Source organism: Genypterus blacodes, unplaced genomic scaffold (assembly GCF_046128005.1).
Source record: "Genypterus blacodes isolate CSIRO-AG114 ecotype Tasmania unplaced genomic scaffold, CSIRO-AGI_Gbla_v1 ptg000073l_1, whole genome shotgun sequence".
Taxonomy (NCBI): Eukaryota; Metazoa; Chordata; class Actinopteri; order Ophidiiformes; family Ophidiidae; genus Genypterus; species Genypterus blacodes.
Window position 1 is genome coordinate 4,961,752 of NW_027466883.1, and position 14,640 is coordinate 4,976,391.

Here is a 14,640-nt window from a genome sequence, read left to right on the forward strand (position 1 = left end):
CTCTATCCCAGAGAGAGAGGGAGAGAGAGAGAGAGAGAGAGAGAGAGAGAGAGAGCAGCTGACCCCTCTCTTGCTGACCAAGCATGAAATGTCAGGTGGCATCAGAAAAATGCACAAAACGGCTCATATTCTGGCTGCACAGATTCCTAAACGAAATGATTTTAAACACGATAGCAAGATTTCCAGTTGTAAACAAATCTGCAGATAAACTGATATCAGACTATTAATACTGGTGAAATGTATACATATTTCACTATTTGCTGAACAGCCACATCTACTCCTGCTAAAGTAGATTTGATGATCCTACCTGTGTGACAAATAGAGAGAGATATGTGTTCTCGGGGGAAGATTGTGTTGGTGTGTTGGTGTGAGAGGTCCTGACATGGCTGCAGGTGTAGAAATGCCGTGATTAACAATAACCAGGACAGACAGACAGGTGTGAATATGAGACGAGCAGATCTGGTGATGCAGTGACACGAGTGGTTGTGTCATATCTGCTGTGCTGCTCATCCTTAAGTCCGTAGCATCTGAGCAGTGAAAACAAAGTGGGGACTAAATGTCTGATCAGTTTCTCGTCTTGTTTACTTATGCTTTTATCAGCTATAAACCAATATAAATCATACTCCTGTTAATATTGTGCTGTATTCCAGATCCTGTGTTGGCAGTGATATCAAAAAATATTAAATGATATCCAGCTTGAGTCAACATTCCTCTCCTTTCCCTCCGTCTCTCTTTCTTCTCCACTCTGTCGCTCTCCTCAGGCTGTGAAATTGAACGAGCCGTTAATCATTATTACTACTCTTTGCTGCTCACTGCTCTAATTTGCTGAGCATGCACAGGAAATACCTTCCATACTGTGAAAACTAACAACAAAATCAAAACTGTTGTCATTATTGTTGAATTTTGCAGCTTGAACTTTAAGAGGTGACTTTCTTTTGATACAATGCATGTTTAACCCCTGCGAGTGTGTAAAGCTCAGGGGTAGACTTTGTAGAGTCCATGTTCATATGATTGAGTCCATATCTGGGTTTTGTGCAGCAGGAAGCTGGTTTGCTCACTGGAGATGTGTGACCTACATTCAGCAGCTCCTCACACATTTGTTCTGCTCAGGAGCTGCACCAGCGTTGCCTCTCCTCTCCCTCTCTCTCTCTCTTTCTCTCCCTCTCTCTCTCTCTCTCTCTCTCCTTCATTCCCGTTTCCTGCAGCAGGGATCTTGGTGCCTCTCCATCCCAATCAACCAACCACTTTTTATTGCTGCTCTGCCTCCTTCTCCTGGCACGTCTCCAGCTCTTTATTCCCCTTCACCTCCCCTCTCTCACATCCTGCCATGGCTCCTGCTCGTTCTGCATGTGTGGGTGTTTTACCACAGCTCTGCCTCAGTCGAACACTATTAAAGTCTTCGTCTCAGTGCAGCATATATGAGGCAAACTACATCTCCTACAATCCCCCTCTTCTCTCTCTCTCTGAGGACGCCATCCTCTACGTCAGGACTCCATCTCCCAGCATCCACCAATGCATACGGCGGAGATGCTGTTTCTATGGCTCCCCGTTTCTATGGCGTTACGGTGGAGTCTTGTTGCCAGGGTGTTATGGGGAATGGGGGTGTGTGGCTGTAGTTTAATCCAAGATGAGAGAGAATGTGATAATTAGTGGACTGTTAAAAACTGGCTTCGCAAAGAGGATTTGCACTGCTTCAACACACACACACACACACACACACACACACACACACACACGCACGCACAGACACAGACACACAGACACACACACACACACACACACACACACAAACACACACAGAAGAATAACATGCACCAGCTGCTTCAATCTGCTGCCTTATAGTCCTGTTTGTATGGTTAGCAGTTTACTCTATTTTGGTTTACTTTGGATGAATCATTAATGAGTTTGTTTTGTATTTCAGAATAGGTAGAACCTACATTTTAGCTGTAGACATTAAATACATAAACAGACTGCACTTATTGTATGTACTTATGCACCATAAACACTAGGCGCCAGGGCTGTGCACAGACAATTTGAGGGCCAGGAGTGCCTCCACTGATGGGACAATACATCATGACAGGCAGGGGGTAATTAATAACACAGAGCTAGATTAAATGTGTGATTAGGGGCAGAGTGTGACACACAATCATATGAGAGGCATTTCTGCTGTATTTCCTTATTTGTATATCAGGGAAGCCACTTATAAAACACACCGTTGCTCAAAAAGTAAGAGCTTTTTCAATTTGACGGTAGATTTCAGTGGTATGAAATCTGGGTGATGTTTTGATTTGCATTGGCTTCACGTGTGTCATCTAAGCGAAATCAGTTGATTAATCAGTTTGTTTAAATGGAAAGACTTATCTGATATCTCACACGTTCTAGAAGAGCCCTGCCTCTTCCTCTAGCATGTGCCTCTCTCTCTCTCTCTCTTTCTCGCCCTTTCTCCATCACTTACAACATCTACTTCCATCAAGGCCCGAATCAGTCCTCGATGGAGATGTGGAGATGTTGGTTGTAAGAAAATGACAATGACTTCCCTAACTCCCTCATCATCATCATCATCATCCTCAACGCTGATAGCTACACTTACAGCCACGCCTGCATCCACTCTCCTATCATAGGTTCATCCGTTTTATGGTAATGAGGGGCTGTGTGTGTGCGGATAAAGGCGATGATTGAAGAGAAAGTGAGCTGATTTTGTATTTTGGGTTCGGTGGTGTCAAAACACAGAGAAGGATTGTGACAAAGTGTGTGTGTGTGTGTGTGTGTGTGTGTGTGTGTGTGTGTGTGTGTGTGTGTGTGTGTGTGTGTGAGGGAAACACTAGAGATGTATCTTGGTAGAGTTTATGCTGTTGAATTATTAATGGTTGGTTGTGTTTTGTAAGACTTGGATGTCTTATCGGGTGCTGTTTTAGCTCAGTGGAGAGGAGCTGTAGTTGACAAATTAGCACACACACTCAGACTCACTCAGACATGCTCAAAGCCCTGACCTTTAGTCTCTAGAGATCATCCTGCACCCTCGTCCTCCTCCCTGCTTTTTAGGTTTTCTCCCATTAGCGTCTGACTGGTCAGCTGTTTCTGTTCATTTATTCATCCATTTCTGTCCTGTGTCCTCCTCAGCTTTGTCTTCCTTTAGTACGTACCCCACAAACATGGATCGCCCTTTGTGTCCTTGTGCAAACCTTTCGATAGCATTCTTTAACGTGGCAGATTTTGTCCGCGTGGCTCAAAAAGATTACTTATGCAAGTGTGTGTGTGTGTGTGTGTATGTGTGTGTGTGTGTGTGTGTGTGTGTGTGTGTGTGTGTGTGTGTGTGTGTGTGTGTGTGTGTATTTATCGCTGCTCAGCTGGGTTGCATTAATCCATGGTGTGAGCGCACGTGTGCAGACGTCGATCGTATGTTTGTGCTCAGGGACTTTGTCAGTGTCTGTTGGAGCGCGAGGATTCATTCTGAGGGAGGGTGGGTCCGTCAACAGGAAGTGGTCTTCGAGGCGACAGCTTCAACCAAATGGCAGCGGCGTCCACGTGATCGCCTGAGCGGAACCGAGGCCTTTATCAGACACACTCATGCACACACTCCAGTTTGGATTTGCGGGCTGAATGCTTTGGGGATGCTGTCCTTTGTGGACCGTGAAAGACGCTCAGGATTTTCTCCACGGTCCCCTTTTCCTTCTTAGTATAATCTGTGGCATAAAGCCGCGCATATGTGGAGCAATAGAGTGATGCAATGGGAAGACATTTTTGAACCACGTGGTGAAGAACATACTGCCAGTTATTGTACGTCTTTCACTAACTTGACAACATATGCTTTCTTTTCCTTTTCAAAAGTTAGGGTAATGCCATTGTAAACAGGACATGCTGCAAAAACGGCTCTAATTAGTGTTTCAGAGACATTTCAACACCAGAAATTTGAGACTCTGCGGCCAAAAAAGAGCCGGACCTTCACAAACGATGGCGTTGAAAAATCCGACCCAGAAGACAAACGATAGGGGAACATGGTCACTGTCAGGAGGGTCGTGTGCATGGTGCTGGTTGTTGTAATAGCCCAAGCAAAGCAATTCAAAAGATGTTTGAGAATCTTCTGCACATAAACCTAAAGCATTTCAGTCTGCGGTCAAATGTTATGATTGTCTTTTCATCCCTGGTGGCTGGAGAACAGGGTTGTGGTGTCAGGTCGGAGGTTGTGTTTGAGGGTTAAGTGACATTTGATGATGATTGAGATTTAATGGAGCTTGAAGTAAATGTGATGGATGGAGCTGGGTGCCTACATACGGGGGCCGCCGAAGAAGAGTCAAGTAGCGACTGGGCGTCTCTGCTTGACTCCGTGTTTTGGCCTTACAGAGGTCTTAGCACTCAGACAGCGCCGGCGTTTGTTGTAATGCATCGCCATTCCTGTCTGCCTGTGCCAGTGATAGATGGGGGGGAGGGGAGGAGAAAAGAGGAGGAGGAGGAGGAGGAGGAGGAGTACAAGGGTGTTGGTGGGTGTAGGTTGTAATTCTGGCAGGTCATTTATAATCCTCTGTCTCCCCTTCCAGAATCAGCACACGGCTCAGGCCTACATCGATCTGGACCAGATACCAATTCACTTAAGGGGGTGAGAGGGGGAGCGGCACAGTGAGAGGCAGAGACGGAGAGTGAAAGAAACGGAGCGCGTTTAAATTACATTTAATTTGTTTTCGCCTGCGCCCTGTAGCACCTTTAGGGCAAAATGTCATTTTATCGAGGTAAAAGTGAGGTCAAGGGGTCGTTTCATCCGTTAAAACAGGATGTAGTGAAGTAAATGGTGACACCTCGTGGCCTCGGGACAGAAAGGTCGCGGGGTCAACTCATGCTTTTGTCCGTATAATAGGTCTGTGTGCTGGAATCTGCCAGGGAGACGGGCAGGAATGACGGACGAGACAGCCTGCCTGTCTACAACGTACAGAGAGAGGAGGAAGAGGAGCAAAGAGGCGGCAGTAGGCGGCTATATATAGGGCGTTGCTGAGGAGACAACATGCTGTGGGGGGTTGGGGTGGAAAGCGAGTGAGGGAGGGAGAGGATGTATAGCTGAGGCGCATGAATACATCAAATAAAACATTTAAACATAAAAGCACATTAGTCGACTAAAATGCCCCATCAAGACAATGCGTTGATGCATTAACGTGGTTTGTAAAAGCTCCTGTTATGACGGAGCCGCATTTACTGCACATAAACCTGTTTACTGTATGTACAGATTTCTGTAAATGTTTCCCCTTTCAACCATCTATATCATTTTGTGTGTCTCCTCTTCTTCTATTCTTCTATTGCTTTGTAAACCGTGCAGGTCTGAGCCTTTTTTGTTTGTTTGTGTCTTCATATGTGCCTGTTTTCCCGGTGAAAGTGTGTAAGCTCGGCAAACACGATGTTAAAGTCTCCATCCAAAACCAACTCAGACATTGTGCCCCCTAAGCCTCAGCCAGCTGTGTGTATATATAGCATGTGTGTGTGTGTTTGTATGATTTCTGCCTGGCTTGCTCCATGGCCTCGGGTATGACCAGCTCTCCTTTAACAGGGATGTGTGTGTGTGTGTGTGTCAGACTGATACAGAGCAAAAGGAAAAAACAAAAAAGAGCAAACAAGAGAGGAAAATGAAAAAGTGGAATGTCTTGTTTTCAGGTTGCTTGGGGGTGTGAGGTGCCATCTGTTGCCAAAACAATTCACTTCCACCCTCTTGTGTTTCGTCACGTCACTCAGCTGCACATCTGTGTGTCCCGCACAGCCGTTTCAGAGACGTCACCCCTCATCAACCTTCTCTTCTCTATTTCAGGAACATCATTCACAATGTTTTGATTCATTTTGACACGAAACTGAATTTGAAATCATTTAACTGATACGGGCAAGCTGTAGTTAATCTGTTTAAAGTGACTATTAGTTATTTGTTGATGTCATACTGGCGCCTCAGTAAAGCTAAAGGTGAGCGCTGGTCCGTGTCTTTACAGTACCTTCACTCACTCACTCACTCACTCACTCACTCACTCACTCACTCACTCTCCTCTCTCCTCTTGTCTGCTGTGCATCCTTTTAAGGGTTCAGAGGTCAGCGCCTCAGCGTGAAAGGGGGCTTTGTTTGTCAGGATAGGTCGAGGCAGAATACACTTCCTCTTGCCCTGAGTCAAACAAACCCACACACACACACACAACGGAGCATACGCACACACTCAATCGCTGTTGCTTCACCTCGGTGAGATGTCCAGATGTTACTCCGTTAAACACATCTGTGACATCTGTCTGCTCACTCATGCGCGCTCCTGATGTTTATCGGCCGGAGAAAGTGAAGTTTGCTGTTCCAATGTGCTGTTTTGTAGCATATTGTCAATATATTTCAGTCACATCCATGGTTTGCTTTAATCTGCTTAAGAATCCTCTAGAACACCTTTGCAGTCACATCTCTAAAGCTGTCACAGTCGCTCTACTGCAGCCTCTTCTTAGATTTACACTGTGGAAAATATACTTCTGCCTGACAGCACAAGGTGAAACTAACCTAACTAATGGTTTGATTTGCTCCCTTATACTCTTATACTTCCCCCTTCATTGGGTGGCTATAAAGGGAAGGTGATAATGCCAGCTAAGGTGAAAATAAACGAAGACTTCAACTATAATAATAAGAAAATATTTTACTAGTATGACATTTATCCTCTGTTTTGTATATGTTGCACTAATGCCAATCTTGCGTGTGTGTGTGTGTCTTGTGTTATCCAGGGGGCCCGTGTGTGGGTCAGAGAGAAGGAGCAGCTGGTCCCTGCCACTGTCAACTCCTGTGCAGATGGAACGCTCGTCCTCACAATTGACTATGGAGAGGTATGGACTCAGACACACACACACACATACACCGATACACACATGGATACATGCACATGAGGCAGTATTGCTTTAATTTGGCTTTTTCATTAAAATACCAGTGATCTGGAGTCCGGCGGAAATCACACACTTTTTTATTAGAAGGGGATTTGTGTGTATATCACACATTCTAAATGGAACAGTAAACCTGCACACACTGCAGGGAAAAAAATGCATATTAAGAATTAAAACATTAAAGTGGTAGATTGCTGCTGATGGGTTGTTTCCTGTGTCATCTGGACGGTGGATTGGTTCCCAGGTGAGGTTTTGTGTGAAGATGAAGCAGCTGCAGGTTCATCCTCTCCCGTGTGGATCAATAGAAAGCTCCCTGTCATTATGTTCCACTTTCCTGCCCTAGTTACTTCTTCCTCCTACTCCTCTTCCTCCTCCTCCTCTTCATCCATATGCAGAATTCATCTCTGACACGCATTCTGCCCCCAGAGGAGAGGAGACTAGATGAAGAGCATTATGGAAGCACAAACACACTCGCTGATGTCAGATGATGGGAAAGTGTTGCCTGGAGTCGATCTGATAAATGGCAAAATGTGTAAGCTGCATCAGAGCATACACACGCATAGGAGGACATACACACATTGCTCTCTGGGTCTGCTTTTGTAGGCTGATATGGATTGTTTGGCACACAAAAACACACAGATATATAAACACACACACATGTTCCAGTTGGCAGGGTTTAAGATGGAGCTAATAATAGAAGTGGCTTTCTGGCACAGATTCCAGCCTCTCCATCCTTTCTTTATACCCTCAGATGAGCATCCACACTCATTTTGGCGTGCAGATTCAGTTTCACGGCCTCTCAGACATGAACTGGGCCGGCTCCACTCCCGTCTTTCCATGTTCTCCTCTGTATTCCTGTACAGGCACACAGCAGCAGTGACAGACGGGCATTTCTCAAAATAGCAGACCGGTTATATGAACGCGCATTCTCTTGGATTATGAACGTCCGTAACCTACCCCCCCCCCCTCTCTCTCTCTCTCTCTCTGCTGGCTGTTGGTGTTGTAAATGTTAACTCTGCAGGATGTGGTGAATATTTGATAGGACATCAGCAGGGTGTGGAGGTTTACCCTGTTACAACAGGATCTGACCCACGCGAGCGCTCCTCCTGCCCCCCATGCTGCCGTCCTATTAAGCAATATTTTGAGTCAGGACCACCCACAATGCAAAAACGCTCCCTGTACCGCCCCCCTACACTTCTCTTTTATTTGCTTCCTTGCTGTTCTGTCACCGTGCTGCTGTACTCCACAGACCCTGACCCCTGACCCGTTTCACTTCATTATAAATGCTGGGTCATCATAGCTGCGTTATTGCAAAACTACAGGCCTTCACTTCGTATCAGCTCGAGTCAAAACCCTTCAGGGGTGTGCAGCCCGTAATATCCCTGCATAATTCACTTACTCCACATTCATTCACCAGTGAGTTTGCGTATGGATGGCAGAATGTTCAAGCCTGGTGCTCACATTTGGTCCTCCATGCATTTGACTGTATTTAGGAGACATTTTAGCCCACAGTGTGTGGTGCTGCGTGGTACTGGAGCAAGGTCCAAAACCAACAAAACCTCAAAATGCCACCACCTGCTATTGTCATTACAGAAACGCTACGTGTGTGTGTGTGTGTGCTGCTTGCATTGAGAGAACTAACATGTAACACCACACATGGCTGCTTTTACACTGTTAATCACAGTCTCTTAGTTTTCTAGACCATAAAGTCCAACACACCCCCAACACATCAATTCAGCCATCGTCACATCTTTCTGCATTAGATGGAAGTTTAACTTTTCTCCCTGAATAGAGAATGAGATTAGATCAGATCAGATTATATGAAACTTGTCAAACTGGGTCACTGCAGCAGTAAAGAGCTGAATATAAACTCAGTTACCACTTTACTCACTCCTATAAATCCTACCTTTACTCTTCATAAAGGGATAAGAATGTTATAAATACCTCTCAGTATGACGAGGTCCAGTACAGCAACACAACAAAATGCAGGTTTCAATACAAATTCAAACAAAAATGTAAAATATTTTAAAAAGAAGGTATGGACAACAATGTGCCTTATGTGACCTGGATTTCAGCAGCTCACACGAAAGCTGCAGAGTATTCACATGAGAGCAGAAAATGCTGCAGGCTTTGGCTTGCGCGCACACAAACACACAAATAAAGTGAGATGACTTGCTTTGTCTGATTTAGGGCAGAAATAACCTGGCGTTGCTCTGCGACCCACATTTGTGGACAGTTTCATATTTTTAACCCTCTGAGGACTGCACACTCACTAGTTTAGTATCGTGTAATAAGATTAACAGGCACTCGCTCACACACTCACACACACACATTCACACGCTTCCCTCTTACTGCCTTGCTCCTGTGGCTCTCTCTCCGTCTCTCTCTCTCTCTCTCTCTCTCTCTCTCTCTCTCTTCAGTGTCAGTATTCCCCCTTGGTGTGGGATGAGTATGGGTTGCCAAATATTAAAGGATGGTTGCATATAAAATGTTATTCACCACATTACTGAATGAGTGTGGATGCCAGTTGTGACAATAATGACAGAAAGTGAGTTTGTTTCACCTTTTTCACTTTCATAAAGGTTACTTTATTAGAGCATTGTGGTCCTATTGCTGCTTAAAGATGTATATTGATTTCTAACTCATTATTTTTTTACTTTGGCCTGTGTGTTACTGTTGCCCTCCATGGACACGAGCATCTGAGTCAAATCAATATCTCCTCCAGCTGATGGCAGAGAGGTGAACACAAGCCTTGGAAACGTCAGCACTCGTGACTTGCGTCTGCTCTTAGGGATTATTCAGCCTATTCAGCCTTTGCAACGTTCTAATATATAGATTATGCAGAATGCCTTCACAGTGGTCCTCAAAAGATGGATCTGACCCCTGGAGGTGTGGAAGAGCTGATTCAAGGTCAGAAAAGGGAGCTGTCAGCTACAGTATCTACAAACAGTAAATATCTGCAGGTCACCTCTTCTTTGATGGGAATGTAGGTCACTGTGCCCACAGCTCTCTCTCTCTCTCTCTCTCTCTCTCTCTCTCTCTCTCTCTCTCTCTCTCTCTCTCTCTCTCTCTCTCTCTCTTCTCTCTTTCTCTCCATCTTTATCTCTCTCTGCTGTGACTCCAGTTAGCATGTGAAGTCAGATGAAGGCGCTCATCTCCCCTGGCTCTCCAGCTCTTGAATCATGCAAAGCAGCTTCTGACATCAGAGAGCTTTACAGGCAGACCGATGTATGCGCCGCGTGTGTGTGTGAGTGTGTGTGTATGAGAGAGAGAGAGAGAGATATGAACTACACAATCAGAGCAGGTTAGCCATGCTCTACTTCTGAATTCTCTTTCTCTCTTTCCTCGCAAATTTGCTGCCTTTCCTCCTTTCCTCTTCAACAATGAATAATTAAAAGTAAAGTATACCATTTTAGACACTCTGGGTAGTTCTGATTACATACTGTGCAGTGTGTGTGTGTATGTGTTAATATGCATCAACAAGCCTTGCACAGATGCACACTAAAACCTACCAGAGGGCAACGGCGTCGATGTTGTTATCTTCCGCTTGTGCTGAGTTTTATTTTAGTCGCTGACATACTTTTCCACTTCTTCACATGCCTGTGTGTGTGTGTGTGTGTGTGTGTGTGTGTGTTGTGTGTGTGTGTTGTGTGTGAGAGAGAGAGTGCTTTTTACTGAATATCTCTGGTTTTGAGGGCTTGAAGTGTAAAGCATATTTGGATAGAATCAAATCTGCCTTCAGGTATATTAAGATAAGTGATATGCAGGTTCATGTTCTGGGTTTCCCACGAGGTATTTTTGGGACACCACTCTAAAAAATGACTGTTTATCCCCTGACACAAGGCTTGATTCTAATGTTAATGGTTAAATTACTTAAGTGAGACGGGCCAAGACCCAGGCGCCCTTTTCACCGTGTGCGTGTGAAGCTTTATCCTCTCTGATTGGAATGGCTCTGAGTCTCAATTACAGGCAAGGGTCTTAGATTGAGCCTGTCTGTCTATCTGTGTGTGTGTGTGTGTGTGTGTGTGTGTGTGTGTGTGTGTGTGTGTGTGTGTGTGTGTGTGTGTGTGAGAGAGAGGTAAATGAATGGTGTGAGACGCTGTGAGGTAGAGAGGAGATAAAAGAGGAGTGATATAGAGAGAGAAAGAGAGATGAGACAGAGAGATGTGGGGGCAAGAAGAATTCAAAGTGTGTGGGTGAGAAAAGCTTGATCCAGCACTAATGGACTTGGATATGATTTGAGCGTATTTCTGCCTTCCCCAAGTGTGTGGGTGTGTGTGTGTGTTCCGCATGCTTCGTCTGCGTGTCTTCGTCTCTGCCGCTTCTGCTATAATGCAGTCAATATGTCAGAGAGCGACAGAGAGAGAGTGAGAGAGAGAGAGGAAAAATGCACAGCTGTCCAAGGCATGACGAACAGGCGTGTAAATGTATCTCATCACTCTGACAAGCGTGCTTCTCCTGCGAACATCACACGCCGTAGAATGCTTCACTGAGCGCACATCTACACGTGGTTAAGTTGTTATTGGCCTCAGGATTAGTGTGGATTTCAATTAGTTACATTATCTTCAAATAATCGTATTTATGGATTAATTATGGTCGGGATCCTCTTCCAGCCCGAATTGATTCAGTGTAACGTAATGCTTGGAAAGTGTCGCATAAGCAGTCGTGATGTTGCGAGAACATTCGCAAAGATGTGTCGACGTAAAACATGAAGAGAGAGCGTGCAGTGGACGGGGTCATCTTGAAAGCGACGAGCGGTTAGCCAGTGAACCCTGCGCGAACTGGTCTCTCTAATGGAGGATGAGGGATAATTGGGTCATTTCATCACAGCGAGCATCGAGCGTGGAAAGGGTCACGACGCGATAGATGGACTCTAATGAGCAGGTACCAGCGGAGGAGGACAGAGACGGGGGCGAGGACAGAGAGAGAGAGACAGAGAGGGAGGAGGGAGAATGCAGTTGCACAGAATGCATGTTTCCATTTGGAGGCAACAACATTTTACAGCTGGCAAATGATGAAATGAGAGCAGAGACTGGGAGGGAGAGAGAGAGACAGAGCGAGAGAGAGAGCAACAAATACATTGAAGGCAGTGTTACTGGAGTGAAATAGATTTGTTTAAGAACAGCATGTCTGCTCGCCTGCAGCCACGTTCAACAGATTCCCATCACATCTGTTATGGCAACCCACACACACACACACACACACACACACGCATACAGGGTGGATGCTGGCTGACATATAATGAGCAGAGTATTTTAAAGGCCGTGGTTTCTATTCTTAAACGTCATTTTGCCAGAATGAATGACTGACCTTTTATTGCTGTAACAGAACGATCTTCCGTTAGGTCATGTGTGTGTGTGTGTGTATGGTATGGATAGTGTGTAAGAGAAGATAGGGCGAGGGAGGAGGAGGAGGAGCATGCGTGTGTCTGACCTGAATACACACCAGGCAGCTTTCACCTGTCAGGTTCCTCTCTCTCTGTCATGCTTTTTCACGCTCCGCTCCCCCTCCTATAGCCAGGTTACCCCACCCGATTTGTCCCCTCCTCTCCAGTTGCCATGGCGACAGGTGACATAAACGAGATCATGTCCCGGTGGAGGAGAGGCAGAGAGCCACAAAGCTTTGTATTCCGGTCACGTGGATTTTTGTCACATTGCATCAAGTTTAGTGTTTTAGTCACATCTGCACTGAACTTTATTCTCTCTCTCTGAACAATAATTACATGTCCAGAGTGTTTCATTCAGAGCTTCACAGAGCAGCACGTGACGCCTCAAACAGAATCAGACAGCAGAAAAGTTTTCAGCTCCTGTAAACATTTAAATGTCACATGTAAAGGTCTTTGTTTGGGCCCTCGGCAATCAAACACAAGCATTTCTTATCAACTTTCCATGTTGCTCTGACATTCAACTATCACAGGGAGAAATGGTGGCAGAGGCCAAGATAACAGCACGGCCACAGATACAAAAATATGAAAAAGGACACGGTGTTGTGGGAACCTCGGGCTGCAATTTTAGGCACATCTGTCTAAGCTTTTTTGGAATTATTTAAGGGAGTTGCCGCAAACATTGGGGATGTGCAGTCAAAATCCACATCCCCAATGTCATACCCAGATCTCGCAGCTATGTGTGGACCACAGCCATCTCACTCCTGGTCTCCCACTACCCAAACGCACACTATTTCATGGACACAGACACAGTTATGGCCATAACTGGACGGGGTCAGCTGGCTACCTGACGAAATCCACAATAGAATCATGGAACTCTTTAATTGACCCTGTATGTGCTGTTATCTTTCTCCATCCTTCCCTCAGGTGTTGTACCTGCAGCAGGCGGAGGTCACCAGGGAGCGAGTGTACGCCATGCACCAGTCCAGCATCGACGGCGTGGAGGACATGTCGGCACTGGCGGAGCTGCACGAGGCCGCCATCATGCACAACCTGTACCAGCGATACCAGAAAGATAACATCTATGTGAGTGTGTACTTGTGTTTGTGTGTAAGTGTGTGTGTGTGTCTGAGAGAGAGAGAAAGAGCGTGGACGTTAATGTATATATACAGTAAGTGTGACCACGTGTGTGTACATAATATTGATGTCTCCTTTTCCCGTAATCTTACCATGGTCAAGGCTTTTAGTGAGGAAGACAAATCATCCTATCAGACCATCTACTATAAGTGAAGAGAGAGAGAGGGAGGGAGAGAGAGGGAGAGAGAGAGAGAGAGAGAGAGAGAGAGAGAGAGAGAGAGAGAGAGAGAGAGATGAAAAAGGCTGGACCCTGGCCTTTTAGATGATGTCATGAAGAAAAGATGAATGTATGAAACAAGTATAAATATCCATCCTTTGGCAGGCTCAGAATTTATTAATCATCAACCCCTTTATCATACACAGCATCAATATTCTCTGCCGTCAAAATCCTCCCAAGTAAATCAGAATCACAAGTGAGATGAATGGCTGCAGGAAAGTGTCTCTGTGTATCCGTCAGTAATGAATGGATGCATTAGCTGACGTCCGCCGCCATAAAACTCACATTACCCAGCATGCCTTGGAGATTTCCTCTCACCCATGACCACCCGCTGACTCTGTGAGCAGGGTGCTACGAAACGCACATTCTCATTCATTCATAATGACCAAAGCCCCACCTGAAAGCTCGACCCATAGCGGACGATAACTGCATGTGACCTGATCTAGATGATGAAAATGGAAAATTGTTCATACGCGGATTTCCTATAAGCTGATCACGACAATTTACCCGGCGTGGATCAGATGCGCTGTGTATATGGAAGCTTTATCACAGTTTGGTGCGAATGTAGGGCAGGAAATGCACAGAGAGGGTAATATGATGCCACGGGAAGCAGGACGGAAAGAGCAATGATCAGAATCTGTCCTCCTCCACCCTGCATCTCCTCTCTGATCGGATGTCAGCTTTCTAATAAAAGAGTGGAAGTATCTCTTCACTCTTCCCCCCATCCTGAAAATCCAGATTAACATCAACAAGTGTTAATATTGAAGCCCGTGTGTGTGTTGTTGGTATGATGGACCCGTGAATGATTCTGGAACTGTCCCTCTGGCTGTTTACAGACGAACATCGGCAGCATCCTGGCAGCCGTCAACCCGTACAAGCAGGTGGCAGGTATGTACGACCTGGAGACGGTGGACCTGTACTCCAAACACCACCTCGGGGAGCTGCCGCCGCACATCTTCGCCGTGGCCAACGAATGCTACCGCTGCATCTGGAAACGCCACGACAGCCAGTGTGTTCTCATCAGGTGGGTTTCA

At 45.7% G+C, this 14,640-nt stretch overlaps 1 protein-coding gene across 1 annotated transcript in view; it reads left to right on the top strand.

Moving 5' to 3' along the window:
- myo10l1 (myosin X, like 1) overlaps window positions 1-14,640 on the top strand; it is a 30,259-nt gene that overhangs the window by 1,677 nt on the left and 13,942 nt on the right. The window contains exons 2-4 of the mRNA XM_076157660.1: window positions 6,717-6,815; window positions 13,180-13,338; window positions 14,443-14,630. Coding sequence (XP_076013775.1) covers window positions 6,717-6,815; window positions 13,180-13,338; window positions 14,443-14,630 — 446 coding nt within the window. The remainder of the gene's footprint in view (window positions 1-6,716; window positions 6,816-13,179; window positions 13,339-14,442; window positions 14,631-14,640) is intronic.